General features: G+C 44.7%; 1 protein-coding gene across 1 annotated transcript in view; it reads left to right on the top strand.

The window, feature by feature from the left end:
• MERTK (MER proto-oncogene, tyrosine kinase) overlaps positions 1-13,450 on the top strand; it is a gene marked incomplete at its 5' end in the record, with an annotated part of 61,424 nt that extends 47,974 nt beyond the window's left edge. The window contains 4 exons of the mRNA XM_008592878.1: positions 3,621-3,730; positions 5,969-6,128; positions 7,660-7,796; positions 12,399-13,450. Coding sequence (XP_008591100.1) covers positions 3,621-3,730; positions 5,969-6,128; positions 7,660-7,796; positions 12,399-12,912 — 921 coding nt within the window. The remainder of the gene's footprint in view (positions 1-3,620; positions 3,731-5,968; positions 6,129-7,659; positions 7,797-12,398) is intronic.
• Positions 13,451-14,794: the final 1,344 nt, after the last annotated feature.

Raw genomic sequence — 14,794 nt, 5'->3', positions numbered from 1 at the left:
AACAGCTTTATTAAGATATAAAACAGCTTTATTAAGATATACTTCAAATATGTACAATTCTCACATTAAAGTGTTCAATTCAGTGGTTTTTAATATATTCACAGAGCTGTGCAACCATCACTGCAATCAATTTTAGAACATTTTCATCACCTAAAACAAACAAACCCCATGTCCTTTAGCTGTCACTTCTTAATCCCTTGTATTCCCGCTTGCTCCCAGCCCTAAGCAACCATTAACCTACTTAAATCTCTCTATCTTTGCCTATTTAGGACATTTCACATAAATGGAATCATAAATCCGTAGTCTTTTGACTAGCTTCTTTTACTTAGCATAATGTTTTGTATAATGTTCCTCTCTTTTACCCTACCTTGTTCCCAGCCCTAAGCAACCATTAACCTACTTAAATCTCTCTATCTTTGCCTATTTAGGACATTTCATTCCCAGCCCTAAGCAACCATTAATCTACTTAAATCTCTCTATCTTTGCCTATTTAGGACATTTCATATCAATGGAATCATATAAATCTGTAGTCTTTTGTGACTAGCTTCTTTCACTTAGCATAATGTTAGCATAAATGTTCATCCATGTTGTTGTGTGTATCAGCACTTCACTCCTTTCAATGGCCAAATAATATTTTGTTGTACAGATATACCACATTGTTTATCTGTTCGTCCATTGATAGACATTTGGGTTGTTCATTTTGAGGCTTTTATGAATAATACTCATAATATTTGTGTACAGATTTTTGTGTTGACATATGTCTTAAATTTTCTTAAGTATATACTTAGTTGTAGAATTGCTGGATCAAATGGTAACTTGACCTTTAACTTTTTGAGAAACTGCCAAATTGTTTTCTAAAGTAGCTGCATAAGTTTACATTCTCACCAGCAATGTATGAAGTTTCCAATTTCTCCGAATCCTCACCAGCACTTATTATTATCTGACTTTTTTGATTCTAGCCATTCTAGTGGGTGTGAAGTGGTATTTCATTGTGATTTTGATTTGCATTTCTCTGATGACTAATAATGTTGAGCATCTTTTCATGCACTTATTGGCCATTTGTATATCTTCTTTGGAGAAATGTATATTCTATCCTTTGCCCATTTTTTAATGGGATTATTTGTCTTTTTATTATTGATTTGTAATAGTTCTGTATATATTCTGGATCTAAGTCCCTTATCTGATACATGATTTGCAAATATTATCTCTTTTTACTTTCTTGATGGTGTCCTTTGAGCACAAATGCTTTTAATTTTGATGAAGTCCAGCTTATCTTTTTTTCCTTTGGTTGCTTGTGCTTTTGGTGTCATATCTAAGAAACCATTGACAAATCCAAAGTCACAAACATTTACCGCTGTGTTTTCTTCTAAAAATGTTATAGTTTGGGCTCTTACGTCTAGGTCTTTCATCCATCTTTTGATCATTTGAGTTAATTTTTGTAAATGGTTTGAGAGAGAGGTCAAATTTCATTCTTTTACATGTGGTTATTCACTTGTCCCAGAACCATTTGTTGAAAAGACTGTTTTTTTCCTATTGTCTATGTATGGTCTTGACATACTTATAGAAAGTCAATTGATTGTATGTGGATCTATTTCTGGAATGTCAATTTATTCTATGGATCTATATTTCTATCCTTATCCCAATACCACACTGTCTTAATTATAGTCACTTTGCAGTAATTTTGAAATCAGTAAATGTGAGTTCTCCAACTTTGTTTTTATTCAAGCTTGTTTTGACTATTCTAGGGTTCTTGAGTTTCCATATGAATTTTAAGATGAGCTTGTCAATTTCTACAAAGAAGCCAGCTAGTATTTGGGTAGGGATTTATGTTAGATTAGTTTGGGGAGTATTGCCATCATAGCAACATTAAATCTTCCAATCCATGAACACAGAGTATCTTTCCATGTGTTTAGATCTTCTTTAATTTCTTTCAGTGTTTTGTAGTTTTTAGAATATGTTTTACACTCCTTTGTTAAATTTATTTCTAAGTATTTTATTTCAGTTCTATTGTAAATAAAACTGTTTTGTTCATTTCATTTTCAGATTGTTCATTGCTAGTGTATAAAAATACGATTAATTTTTTTTTCTTTGTTAAATTTATTTCTAAGTATTTTATTTCAGTTCTATTGTAAATAAAACTGTTTTGTTAATTTCATTTTCAGATTGTTCATTGCTAGTGTATAAAAATACGATTAATTTTTTTTTAATCCATCCTGTATCCTGCAGCTTTGCTGAACTCACTTATTAATTGTACCACACAATTATTTTTTTAAATGATTTTGGTCACAGTCTCCAAGAATAACATAATTGTTCAAGGAAAAAATAGTGCAAGTGAATAGTTCCTCATACTCATTGTACTTTCATGAATGACAGCAGGATTTGACATTTCTTAGGACCAGAATCCTGAAAATTAGCATCCAGAAAACCAAATGCTTCAAATATACAGAACAAAGGCATGAAACTTTCATGCCTGATTTGTTTACTCTTTTTTTTTTTTTTTAACAACTTCATTACTTAAGCGTAAGAATAATTATTTTGTTTATATATGTAGTATGTAATTGACTGTATCTTGGTTGGGAAACATAAATCACTAAAAATGAGTGTCTTCATGCATACTATTTTAGAAAACTTATGTTCCATGGAGAACAAGCCGTGACAAATCCAGTGCCTTGGGGAGAGTATATCAGGGATGGGCCCATTGCCAGGAACTTGTGGTAAACCCTTTCCTTTAGGGTCATGACTACACTAGAATAATGAGTTACTATGTGGACATCTTCCTTAGATGTCTTCCTCATGACCAGTTCTAACAGCGACAGGTGTTCTAATACAGTAGGCTAGTTTGGGTTTTACAACATAGAGAAAACACTAGACTGTTGAAACTTACTGGAGGGCCCTAGAGAAACAAAATGAAAATTCCCGAATACATACTTATGGTACTTTGGTCTTGTGATAAGGGGTGAAGACTATCCTAATTTCTGTCCAGAAAAAGAAAAGTATCTTTTCAAACATTTCAAAGGAAAATGATAGCAGAAACAGGTGTCTCTTTGGAAACAGCTCTTACCAGGTGGGCTTTTTGCCTCCAAAATTTTAGTTGCCCCCCACACACCCCATCCCCACTGAAGCCAGACTGGTCCCCTCCCCTCTCCTGGATGGCCTGGTGTCCTGTTCCATTACTACCCAGAAAGATGCAGAGGATCGCATTGGACTTCATAACCTGTGAAAAGAAACACAATGTCATTCACTGTAAATGCTTTAATTTTTTTTTTTTCCTCTTTGTCTTTTTTCGTGACTGGTAACGGGATCGCAACCCTCAGTGTTGCGCCCGCACCACGCTCAGCCAGTGAGTGGGAACCGGTCTCCACATGGGATCCAAACCCTCGGCGGGAGCACCGCCGCACTCCCAAGCGGCGCACTCTCCAGTGCGCCACCGGGCCGGCCCTTGTTTATTACTTTTTAAAAACCTTATTTGTGATATTAGTGATATGGAAATGGAACATTTGTTTTCTTGTTTCGCCACCACACCTTAACAAATAAAAACACCATTTCCACCTCAAATGGAAATAATTTGCTAAGTTTTCCTTTTACAAAAGAGTCTTTCTCTTGTTTCCTCTACTTCCCAGCATATTCCTCTGCAGACACTGTTGAAGTTCATGGTGGATATTGCCCTGGGAATGGAGTATCTGAGCCACAAGAATTTTCTTCATCGTGATTTAGCTGCTCGAAACTGCATGTAAGAGTCCTGGGCCGTCCTGGAAGGGGTTGGACTTCCTGATGTTTGATCTTTGGTGATGGGGAAGGGAAATGGCCTATTACTGTTACCAGGACCCCAAAGTTCCAGGTTCAGGTACCTGATGCTCATCTAAATCAAACACTGAAACAATGGGGCTTGGAGATAGACAAAGGTTTACCTGAATTGGCCAAAGAGAGAAGACAGGCGAGCCCGTGTTTCTCTGATCCATCTTATAAGAAAAACAGAAGGCAAGGAGTTTATAGGGCTAAGAGGTGAGGGAAGGGGGAGCCTGGGGAGGTTCAAGAAAGGTGTGTGTTTTCTCTGACTCCAGATAAGATCTTAGGTAACTCAGGTCTTTGGCACCAGCAGCAGCTTGGGGCTGGATCATCTGGTGGTCAGCAAGGAGTTTATAGGGCTAAGAGGTGAGGGAAGGGGGAGCCTGGGGAGGTTCAAGAAAGGTATGTGTTTTCTCTGACTCCAGATAAGATCTTAGGTAACTCAGGTCTTTGGCGCCAGCAGCAGCTTGGGGCTGGATCATCTGGTGGTCACAATTTCTCTGACAGCCTTCATTCTCTTCAGCAAAACAAACCTCAAAAACTATCCTGGGATCTTTGGGTCATCTCTTCTAGCTTGACAGAAAACCAGACATCAACTTACAATTATATTAGAGGAACAAGGGATACTGAGAGGGAAGTTAACAGCTACCAGCAAGTGAAAGTTTAATTCTACTCCTATTTTATTGTTCTCTGAACGTATTGCTTTTCCTGGGAATTCAGCCATTCCACTTGGCCCAACAGATTTTTTGCAATCTCCCCTTTCCCCTAGCTGAGGCCCACTCTGACGGGGCTCAAGGGAACAGTCAGGGGGAATCGGGGGGCAGGGGCGGGTGTCTGCCCTGGTTTCGTTGCTGACTGGAGTCTTACTTGGAGTTTTCACTGCCTCTGCCTCCAAAAGTCAGGTGGCATCCACAGCTTTCTCCTGTGATTACTTCTTTATGTTCACGCTTGCACTCGGCTAGAAGAGCAGGCATGATCTTTGTGATCCTTCCCCACTGCAATCACGTAGCTCTGGACCCAGAGTTATGGGTCCAAAGTCATTAGTAAGTCAGCTCATCATGAAGACAGTAATGAAAATCATAAAGGTTGCATTCCTCAGTCTTCACGATGCTTCCTTGTGAAGCTGTGTACTTTGAATGCACGCAAGCTTTCCCTTCACAGCAGACAAGGGCTTATCAGACAAGAACTTTGGATTTAAGTTCTCCCCATTTCTTCAGCCTCCTTCAACAGAGCCCTTATCTACTGTAAATCTTCAAGAACACTATTTCTGGACTTTAGGTTTACTATTGTGAAAAGAAGAAGTGGTCCTTAAATGTACTGCTGTCATTTGTTTTTCATAGTCAGAAATGTGACATCGTGGCCTTTCCCTCACTCCTGCTAGCCGATCCCACCCCCTGGCCCGTAACCCTTTCACCTCATTTTGAAAACCCCAAAAGAGTTTTGGCTTTGTTATTTTTTTGAATTTAAATACTTTTTTCTACCATGGAGGGAGAATCACGGAAACCTTTTTTTTTTCCTTTATATTTCCTTCATGTTTTTCCCACCAGATAGGGTGACCAGCTGTCCAGTTTGCCCTGAGGGGTTTCCCAGGACATGGGACTTTCAGTTTTAAAAGTCAACATCAGGCAAACAGGAACAAGTTTGTCACCTACCTCCAGATCTCCTCCTCCTCCTCCTCGTCTAGGATCTGTTTTAATACCTTGGGCTAAACATAATATTATCCCTTTAATTTTCCAGTTAATTCCTCAAGCACCCACTTAGCCATCTTAGCAACAAGCACAGCATCTTACTGCTGTACTTCCCCACCTCCCCAGCATCTCAGGAGGCTTACTCAGTCCCCAGAGCCAGTGCTGCCTCCAGACCGCAGGCAGGAAGGCTGCCAGAGCACTAGACCAGTCTACCAGAAGGCCCTGGTTTTGAGCTGCTGCTCTTTCCACTCCTGCATGCAGGTGTTCCTTCCAGGGTCTCTATCCACGGTGCACAGGTGCCCCAGAGTGATGCAGGACCACTGTTCTTCTGGTTCCTCCACTCGCTCTGTCATGCGTCCCAAAGCAGGACCCTCACAGGCTTATATGGTCTCTATCTTCTTTTGGTCACTTATTGTGAAAGTTTCATCTGCATCTGATGCAGATTTCAGGCTCTTCCTCTGAGGTTACTGAGGACATGAATTCACTTTCTGTAGGTTGCGAGATGACATGACTGTCTGTGTTGCGGACTTTGGCCTGTCTAAGAAGATTTACAGTGGTGATTACTACCGCCAAGGCCGCATTGCTAAAATGCCTGTGAAATGGATCGCCATTGAGAGTCTTGCCGACCGAGTCTACACAAGTAAAAGTGACGTGGTACGTACAGAGCTTTGATATGGGGCCCACATTGCAAAGACAGGGCCACACTGAAAGACATGACTTAAGGGGGTTGTGGGGCTCTGGCTAATGTCAGAATTCTGCCTGTGTCGCCAATTGTAGTGCTCTTAATCCTGTTTGTGACACCAATTGTAAAGCTAGGTAACCACACTAGTTGTTGGGCTCTTTTACCTGCTGGTAATCCTGCACCGACTGGGCCGATTGTCAAGCTAAGGCTGGGTCCAGAGCCCACAGACCCCTCAAGCCCATTCACAGACTGGATCACAAACCCTAAACACGCCAGGCTGGGTCACCAGACCCCTCACACACAGGTCTATGAGCCAGATAACTGGCCAAAAGGTCCTTGGAGCCATAGGTTGGAAAGCATGGCTGCACCGAGCAGAAGCCCGAGGCAGACGCCCGCCCACCTGCTTCACTAAAACTCCTCTCTCTCTCTTTCTCTCTTCCTCCTCCCTCTCTCCCTCTCTTCCTCTCTCCCTTTCTCTCTCTCTCTCCCTTTCTCTCTCTATCTCTCTCCCTTCCTTTCTCTCTCCCTCCCTTTCTCTCTGTCTCTCTCTCTCACCTCTCTCTACCTCTCTCTCTCTCTCTCTCCCACACACAAGAATAGCAACAAAACTAAAAAGATACATTGGCACACATGTGCACTAACCACACACACACACACACACACAATTTGCTTACAATGGATGTACTAAAGCACACCCAACAGGACTGAAGCAAGGGCCCTAACCAAGCTATTCTATTTTCCCAACAGGGGTGTTACAAGAAATTTTACTCTTTCATAAACTGAGGATTGAGAGCACGTTCAGATCTCTTTTATTTCTTCCTAGATACTTTAGTTCAGGTGGAAAGTAGATTCTAGTGAAGTGTTCTGACATTCAGAAGATCTGTGCTTTGCATAGGCCCTTAATTTATTCCCATTTTTCTTTGCTATAAATGGGTGACATATTGCCTGCAATTAAGATATTTCATATTCACATTAAGTTGAATGAGTTCATCTAGTGGCTCTTTGGAACCAAAATACTATGTGAAAGGTGCTGTGTAATTATACCCCTGACCCAACACTGGGAAAAGAAAACACCCCACAACAACACTGGAGCTGAGCATTAATCAGAGTTTTGACGTATGACCTGGCTGTTTCTGCCTTTACTATGTTTCCCAGAACAGCTTTCATAGAAATGGCGAACCGTGGCACTCTGACCCCATGATATGGCTATGTGGGGAGAGCAGCGTGTCTCACACAGAACTGCCAGCTTTGTGCACCATCGTCAGGGCTTTAATGAAATGACCTTTCCCAGTGAAAAAGTCCATTCAGCCTTTGTGGAAAGACTTGCATCCCAGCTTGTTGTTGCTTTGTTCTCAGTGGGCGTTCGGCGTGACCATGTGGGAAATAGCTACGCGGGGAATGACTCCCTACCCTGGAGTGCAGAACCATGAGATGTATGACTACCTTCTTCACGGCCACAGGCTGAAGCAGCCTCATCCCAGCTTGTTGTTGCTTTGTTCTCAGTGGGCGTTCGGCGTGACCATGTGGGAAATAGCAACGCGGGGAATGACTCCCTACCCTGGAGTGCAGAACCATGAGATGTATGACTACCTTCTTCACGGCCACAGGCTGAAGCAGCCTGAGGACTGCCTGGATGAATTGTGAGTGGGCGTCTCTGTGTCACTGGGTACTCTGTGGCTCTGCAAAGACCTGGGGAAATGCACCCATTGGGGGAGGGGAGACTGCTGTTAGCCAGGCAAGCATGTGCAGAGGGTGGCCCCTGTGGGCATCCCCAGGCCAGGAGCCATTCCTGGTGTGGGAGGTGGCGTATGCACGTCTTCAGTGAGCCTGCCGTGGCTCACTCATCCAAAAGGCCTCAGCCTCGATCAAAGGATGCTGTAAAGACGAGACAGTGGCACATGTTCTAAAATTCCTTAAGCACCTCTAGGAAATGTACTCTATAGATAAATAAGTTCACTTTGTAGCGTATGAGGTACTTGAGTGATCCCCTACTCTCTTTTGGTCCAGTTATCCTTCTCTTTCTATATAGCATTTCAAACACACGCATAAGTAATATCCTTCATCAGGAAACTGAGAAATCTAAGCCTGTGAGTTTGAGAACAGGCTGGTCATCAGAATTGCTTGGGGTTTATTCTGACAATGTGATGCCTCAGCCCTGTGCCTGGAGATTGTGATGCTTTTGGTACAAAGTGGGCCTTGGAATTTGTGTTTTAAGATGCCCCCTGAGAACCCATGGGCTGGGCCAGGCCTGAGGGCTCCCAGCTCCGAAGCATGCAGGACCACAGTTCACATCCCATCCCCACAGGCCCTCTGTCCTCAAGCAGTCGGGCAGGCCAGGCTCTGCCTCCTAACTAGCGACACATGTGGCCATGGCAACCAACAGCCTTTCTGTGCCTTATGTTGTCAGCCTCAACAAAGTGTAGTCATCTGTCCTTCAGAGTGATATCACGAGGCTTAAATAAGAAAGTGTCTGGATGCTCAGCCTTAGGAGGAACACAGAGTAAATGCTCACACGGTGATGCCAGTTATCAATAGCCTCATCACGAGTAGATCTCACCCAAGCACCTTGCTGACCTTTTTCAAATAGTTTCTTCTGGTGCTGCTGTAGCTTGGTGACTTGAACCTTCCTAATGGTGAGTCTCCTCCCTGTATAATCAGGGTGATGGGCTTGCAGAGGGGCATTCTCACCATATTTAGCAAGAGCACTTCAGAACCATGGGCGTGCTGTAGCTCTATCATGGGACACCATGCCAGGCATTGGTGCAGGTGACATGTGCAGGGCCCCCTACACACACAGACACACACACTCTCTCTCTCTGACCCTGATGCCTCCCTCACATGGAAGAGAGAACGTGGTTCTATTTCCACAATGGCCTCCCAGGTTCTAAGCCAAACAGAAGGAAGCAATTTTGATCAGAGTCTCGCCCTGCTTGGCGGTGGTGATGGTCATTGTGGTTGTAGATGTACAATATTAAGAACAGAAACAAACACTGTAAATCCTTTTAAAATGTCATGAAATCCTAATTAAATTAGTTCTTGGGTTTCATGGTCATTTTTAAAAGGGCCATGTTAACAAAATATTTGCTTCTGGAAATAAGGAAGCATTTCAGTCCAGCGGTGTTGACTGAAAAGACTTTTGTTGCAGTTTCTTAGCTTTCCCTGTGTGCCAGCAGAAATTGATATTTGCAGTGATTATCTTGGGTCTTAGCAAGCTCTAAGCTGTGTCACACTGTGGTTTTTAGATGTTTCACATAGTGACTGCAGAGGCAATGCTGAGTCGGTTTTCTCTGAGACATTTCAGGGGACAGAGCAGCGGAGTCAGCACGCGCCATGGGGCTGGGAGGTCAGGTGAAAGCAGGCAGGTCTATGGCCCTGTGCTGCTGCTGGCTCTGCGGCCAACATGCTGGTGAACAGGCCTTCCTCCCCAGCTGCTGGCATCTGGGTGCTAGCAAGCAAGAGCATTCTCCAAAGAGGTCTCTGTGTTTCCAGTTCTGGGGCATTTTCTTCTTCAAACGAAATGAATACTTCTGAGCTTCTCATCTAGGTTTGCTGCCTAAACATGATTGAGATGGGCTCACTCCTGTGTTTAGCTGCCCCTTGCTTTTTTAAAAGTCAGCCACATGTATGTTTCCTACCACCTCTCCTCATGGCATCACCCCCATCTCGGAAGGACCAGGCTGCAGGCCCTGCTCCCCACTGCCCAAGGGTGATACCACTGTCTCTGTGATACCACTGTCAACTCCATGGGGCATTTCCCCAGCTGAGCCCATCATGGCCGCACCGCAGCCCTCAGGACCCTCTCCACCAGCTGGCCACCACGGGTCATGGCCCCACACTCATTCCCCTCAACCTCCAGCATGACACTTGGGAGCCACCTTGATCTCTATATTCCAGGGGGTCCCATTAGCCAACCAGTGTCCCTCAGAGTCCCCTCGCCATCCATTCCCACCATTAATATTGTCAAAGCATAAGCGCCAGGGCTGGCCTGGGACTGGCTCATCTACTCTCACACCCTCACCACAGTGACGTCAAAGTGTACCTAAGTGAATGAGTAGGTCAGGATCAGCTTCATTTCCTGCCCAATAGTGTGGGTCCTCCGACTCTTCCTCCTGGCTCCTGGCTCCTCTTCACCCTCAGACTCCTAATAAGTCCGTTGGGTGGCAACCAAAGCAATCTTTCTAAAATTATAATCTGATCATGGAATGCTTCTGCATATAGTATTTCTATGGTTTCTCATTGCCCATAGGGTAAAATCCAAATCTGTCAGGATCTGACTCATGTCGGGCAAGGCAGCTCAGTGGTTAAGAACCTGGGCCGTGGCACCAGACACCTCTTAATTTGGGCAGTGGCTTCACCCTCGTCTTGGGGCAAAGCCTCACCCTCTCAGGTTCCTCATTTGGAAGAGGGAGTAATAGTTACTATGTGATGAGGTGGTTGTGCTGATTCAAGCTATCGTCTATAAAAGTATTTTGCAGGATGGCTCAGATAGTAACCGTGAAAGCAAGGCAGCCATGACTACTTTTAATGAAGAAGGTAGAGGTCATGGCTACGAGCAGGGGCCCTGATGTCAGATGCAGTGGGCACTGCCACTGATGGCTGGTGCGACTTCAGCCAGTCCCTCTCCTCTCCAAGCCCTCTCTGTGAGGGGGACGGTGTTTCTTCCTGCGTGGAGCTGCTGTGAGGAGTAAGCAGTTGAGATATGCCAGCCACCTTGAGGCCACAGCCACTAGGATCCAGGGGCTCCTCTCCAGGGCCCACCTGCCACCGGCCACAGCACTGCCCTCATCCTCACGCACCTGACAGCCCCCGCACCGACCTTGTGCTTTTGTCCCTCCTTGCACCCAGGGCCAGAACATTGGCAGGTGCAGAGCTAGGGGCTCCTCTCCAGGGCCCACCTGCCACCGGCCACAGCACTGCCCTCATCCTCACGCACCCGACAGCCCCCGCACCGCCTTGTGCTTTTGTCCCTCCTTGCACCCAGGGCCAGAACATTGGCAGGTGCAGAGCCGGCCCCAACTCATGCCTGAGGCTCGTCTGATCGTAAGACCCCAGGCCAAACCCCTTCTCCCCCTCTCAGAAACCCTCCTCTACTTATGACCCTTCCCTCCACTTCACGTGAGGCAGCCCAGGCCCAAAGACAGGAGTCACAGCTGGCCGACTGGCGGAGCGAGGATCAGACCCCGGCTTAGCACGGTAGAGACACGCACACGGCTAACACGAGGCGCTGGCATTTCTCTGAGCACACTTGCAGCACCGCGCTCAGCCATCCTCAGAGCCAGGGGCTTGAAAGACATGGGTAATAAAGATTGAAATTCATCAATCTGTAAATTTTATAAATTTACATAGTGCATTTTTTTAATTGTGGTAGAATATACGTAACATAAAGTTTACCATCTGTATTTGTCCATTTCTGTTGCTTGTAACATAAATATCTGTAACATCCCTGAGCCCACTCTCATTTATATTACAAAATGACAATGACAGGGCTGATGAGAAGGTTAGGTGGAGTGACACACACCACACATTCATCTCCCAGTCCCCATCGCAGCTCCTGGCCTTCCTAGCCTAGCCTGAGAGTCCCATCTAACAGCTTTCGTGGTAACAGCCTGGTCTGATGGTATAAAAGAGGTCAGCAAACTTTTTCTGTAAAGTGGCAAATAGTAAATATTTTTGGCTTTGTGGACCCTTTGTAGAACCTGCTCAACTCTGCCATTGTGGCAAAAGCAGTCATAGATGACATGTAAACAAATAGGCATAGCTATGTTTTGATAAAACTTTATTTACAAAGCAGGTGATGGGCCAGATTTGGCCCACTGGCCATAGTTTGCCATCCCCTGTATAAAGAAAAGGAACTTAAACACTCAAGTCTCAATAATTCCTATAAGAAGTAGAATGAATACTGATTAAAATGTGATAAAATTAAAGATTTGGGCTGGCCCGGTGGCGCACTGGAGAGTGTGCCGCTTGGGAGCGCAGCGGCACTCCCGCCGAGGGTTCAGATCCCATGTGGAGACCGGTTCCGGCTCACTGGCTGAGCGCGGTGCAGGCGCGACACCGAGGGTTGCGATCCCGTTGCCAGTCCCCGGTACGGGTGCGACACTGAGGGTTGCGATCCCGTTACCGGTCAGTAAAAAAGACAAAAAGGAAAAAAAAAAAAAAGATTAGATGAAAACAAAGGGGTAGATTGCACTAAGAGATCTGGGTGCCATACCAGCAGATAATTCAATTTTTTTTTTTTTAAGGTATGAGATAATGTTCTCTTGCTGGAGAGCTGATCCCTTGGAACGACCCACCTTTTCAGCATTGAGGCTGCATCTAGAAAAGCTCTTGGAAAGTTTGCCTGATGTTCAGGACAAAGCAGATGTCATTTATATCAACACACAGTTGCTAGAGAGCTGTGAGGACTTGGCCGAGGGCCCTGCACTTGCTCGGCTGGACATGAACATTGATCCCAACTCTATAATTGCTTCGTGCACCCCCAGCGCTGCCATCAGCGTGGTCACAGCAGAAGTTCACGAGAACAAGCCTCTTGAAGAAAGGTATATCCTGAATGGGGGCGGTGAGGAATGGGACGACCTGGCGTCCCCCCTGTCTGCTACAATCACTGCTGGGAAGGATGGTGTTTTACCTGAGGACAGACTTGTAAGGAACGGGGTCTCCTGGTGCCATTCCAGCACACTGCCCTTGGGTGGCCCATCGCCAGATGAACTTTTATTTGCCGATGACTCCTCAGAAAACTCAGAAATCCTGATGTGAGGAGAGCTGAGAGGAGACATTCCAAACCCAAGTAAATTCATCTGTTTTAGGAGAATCCAGTTATGCCTAATGTTTTAGGTATTTGTTTTCCTTATGCGGTAAACTCCATGGCCCCAAAGCACCAAATGAATGTTGTCAAGTAAGTCATCATTAAAAATGCATAATATATATTTATTTAAGGAGAAAAAATATATGTATGTATATGGTGGAAAAAGACAAAGATATTATATTTTAATAAAAGATGACTTATTTCACTTACCTTGCAGATCTTAACATTTAATCTGTAGCTGTTCCTTGATGCTAACGTTTGTACAGAGTCAAAAGTTGTTTATTACAGTTCTTTTTTTCCCCATGACTATTAAATATAAAAATATTTGTAAAATGAAATGCCGTATTTAACTTGGCTTCTGGTCTTCACGAGAGATTTTGATATTCCTACATGAATCATGCATTTGATAAGAATGATTCATTTAATATTTAAAGTTTTATAACTGATTAATTTTCTGATATGACTTCCCAATAAAATATGAATGAGGAAGGATGTGTTGAATTTACTTCAGAATGAGAAAGACAGTGGTCACAGTAACCTTGGTGCCTTTGCAAAAGAATTCCTTTGCCCTGGTCCTCAGTGCCATTGCTGTGACCATTCTTGGCACTGCTTTTAGAGATATGGAAGAAATACTCCAGGAGTCCATAGATGAGGAACACAAAATATTAAAGGATTGAAAAATGCTATCTGAGTGGAAAGATGCAAAATAAACTGCAGAATAGAAGAGAATTTGAGGAAGAAATACTCCAGGAGTCCATAGATGAGGAACACAAAATATTAAAGGATTGAAAAATGCCATCTGAGTGGAAAGATGCAAAATAAACTGCAGAATAGAAGAGAATTTGGCAGGTGAAGCACTTTTCTGTTTGGGGGACATAACTCACAGGAGGTAGGGTGGGCAGTGGTGCAGGGTCCAGGCTCTGGAGCTCCGCAAGCTGGGTTCACGTCCTGGCCCTGCCACTTCTTAGTAGCTGTTGTTTGCTGAGCACCTGTCATGTTTCAAGCACTTTATGGGAGCTGTCCTATTTAACCTGTGTATCATTATACCATGGGTACTAGTCCCATCACCACGCATTGGGCCAGGAAACCAAGGCTCAGAGAGGTTGAGCAACCTGCATATGTCCCCCATCGAGAGGGTTGTGGAACCAGAATTTAGAGCATCTGATTCTGGCTGGTCCTCAGTATGGGATTTGGGGGTCTACTCTAGAGCCTCTCGACCTTCTTATTTTATTTAATAAACATGTGGGTAGCACTTACTGCTGCCAGGCACAGTGCTCATTTACTCCTCATAACAGCCCCCCAGCTAGGTACTGCTTTTATCTCCACTTCACAGATGCGCAGACTGAGGCAGGAAGAGGCTACCCAGGGTCCCCAGCTCCCTTTCTTTTATGTCCTGACTGGAAATCACAGTGCCTTGACCCCTCTGTGACCCAGCCAGCTGCAGTTTCCTCCTCGCAGGCTTGAAACAAAACCGGGGCCTTGAACATTCCCAGGCACCAATTAAGATGTCTAGGTTGCTGTCCACAATACCGAAAGAAACTAGCCCCAGCCCTGAGCCAAATTCCTTAAACCCTCACATGAACTCTATCCTCTGACCCCCTTGCTGTAACACAGCTAGGAGCATCCTTTCTCTCACTGTCCCTCATGAGGATACGCCGCAGCACTCTGCACAAGTTCCCCTGGTACATGCTTCAGACTGATCACCCTGGCATCTAGTGCTTCTTTCTTTGGAATCCCAACCAGTCCCACCTCAGTAGGGTTGGGACCTCCCCTGCCACCACTTTTGGGCTGATTCCAGCTATGGGTTCCATGAGTAAGGGCAGTGACTGCTGT

Source organism: Galeopterus variegatus, unplaced genomic scaffold (assembly GCF_000696425.1).
Source record: "Galeopterus variegatus unplaced genomic scaffold, G_variegatus-3.0.2 Scaffold8425, whole genome shotgun sequence".
Lineage (NCBI taxonomy): Eukaryota > Metazoa > Chordata > Mammalia > Dermoptera > Cynocephalidae > Galeopterus > Galeopterus variegatus.
This window is presented reverse-complemented; position numbering and strand designations above follow the sequence as displayed.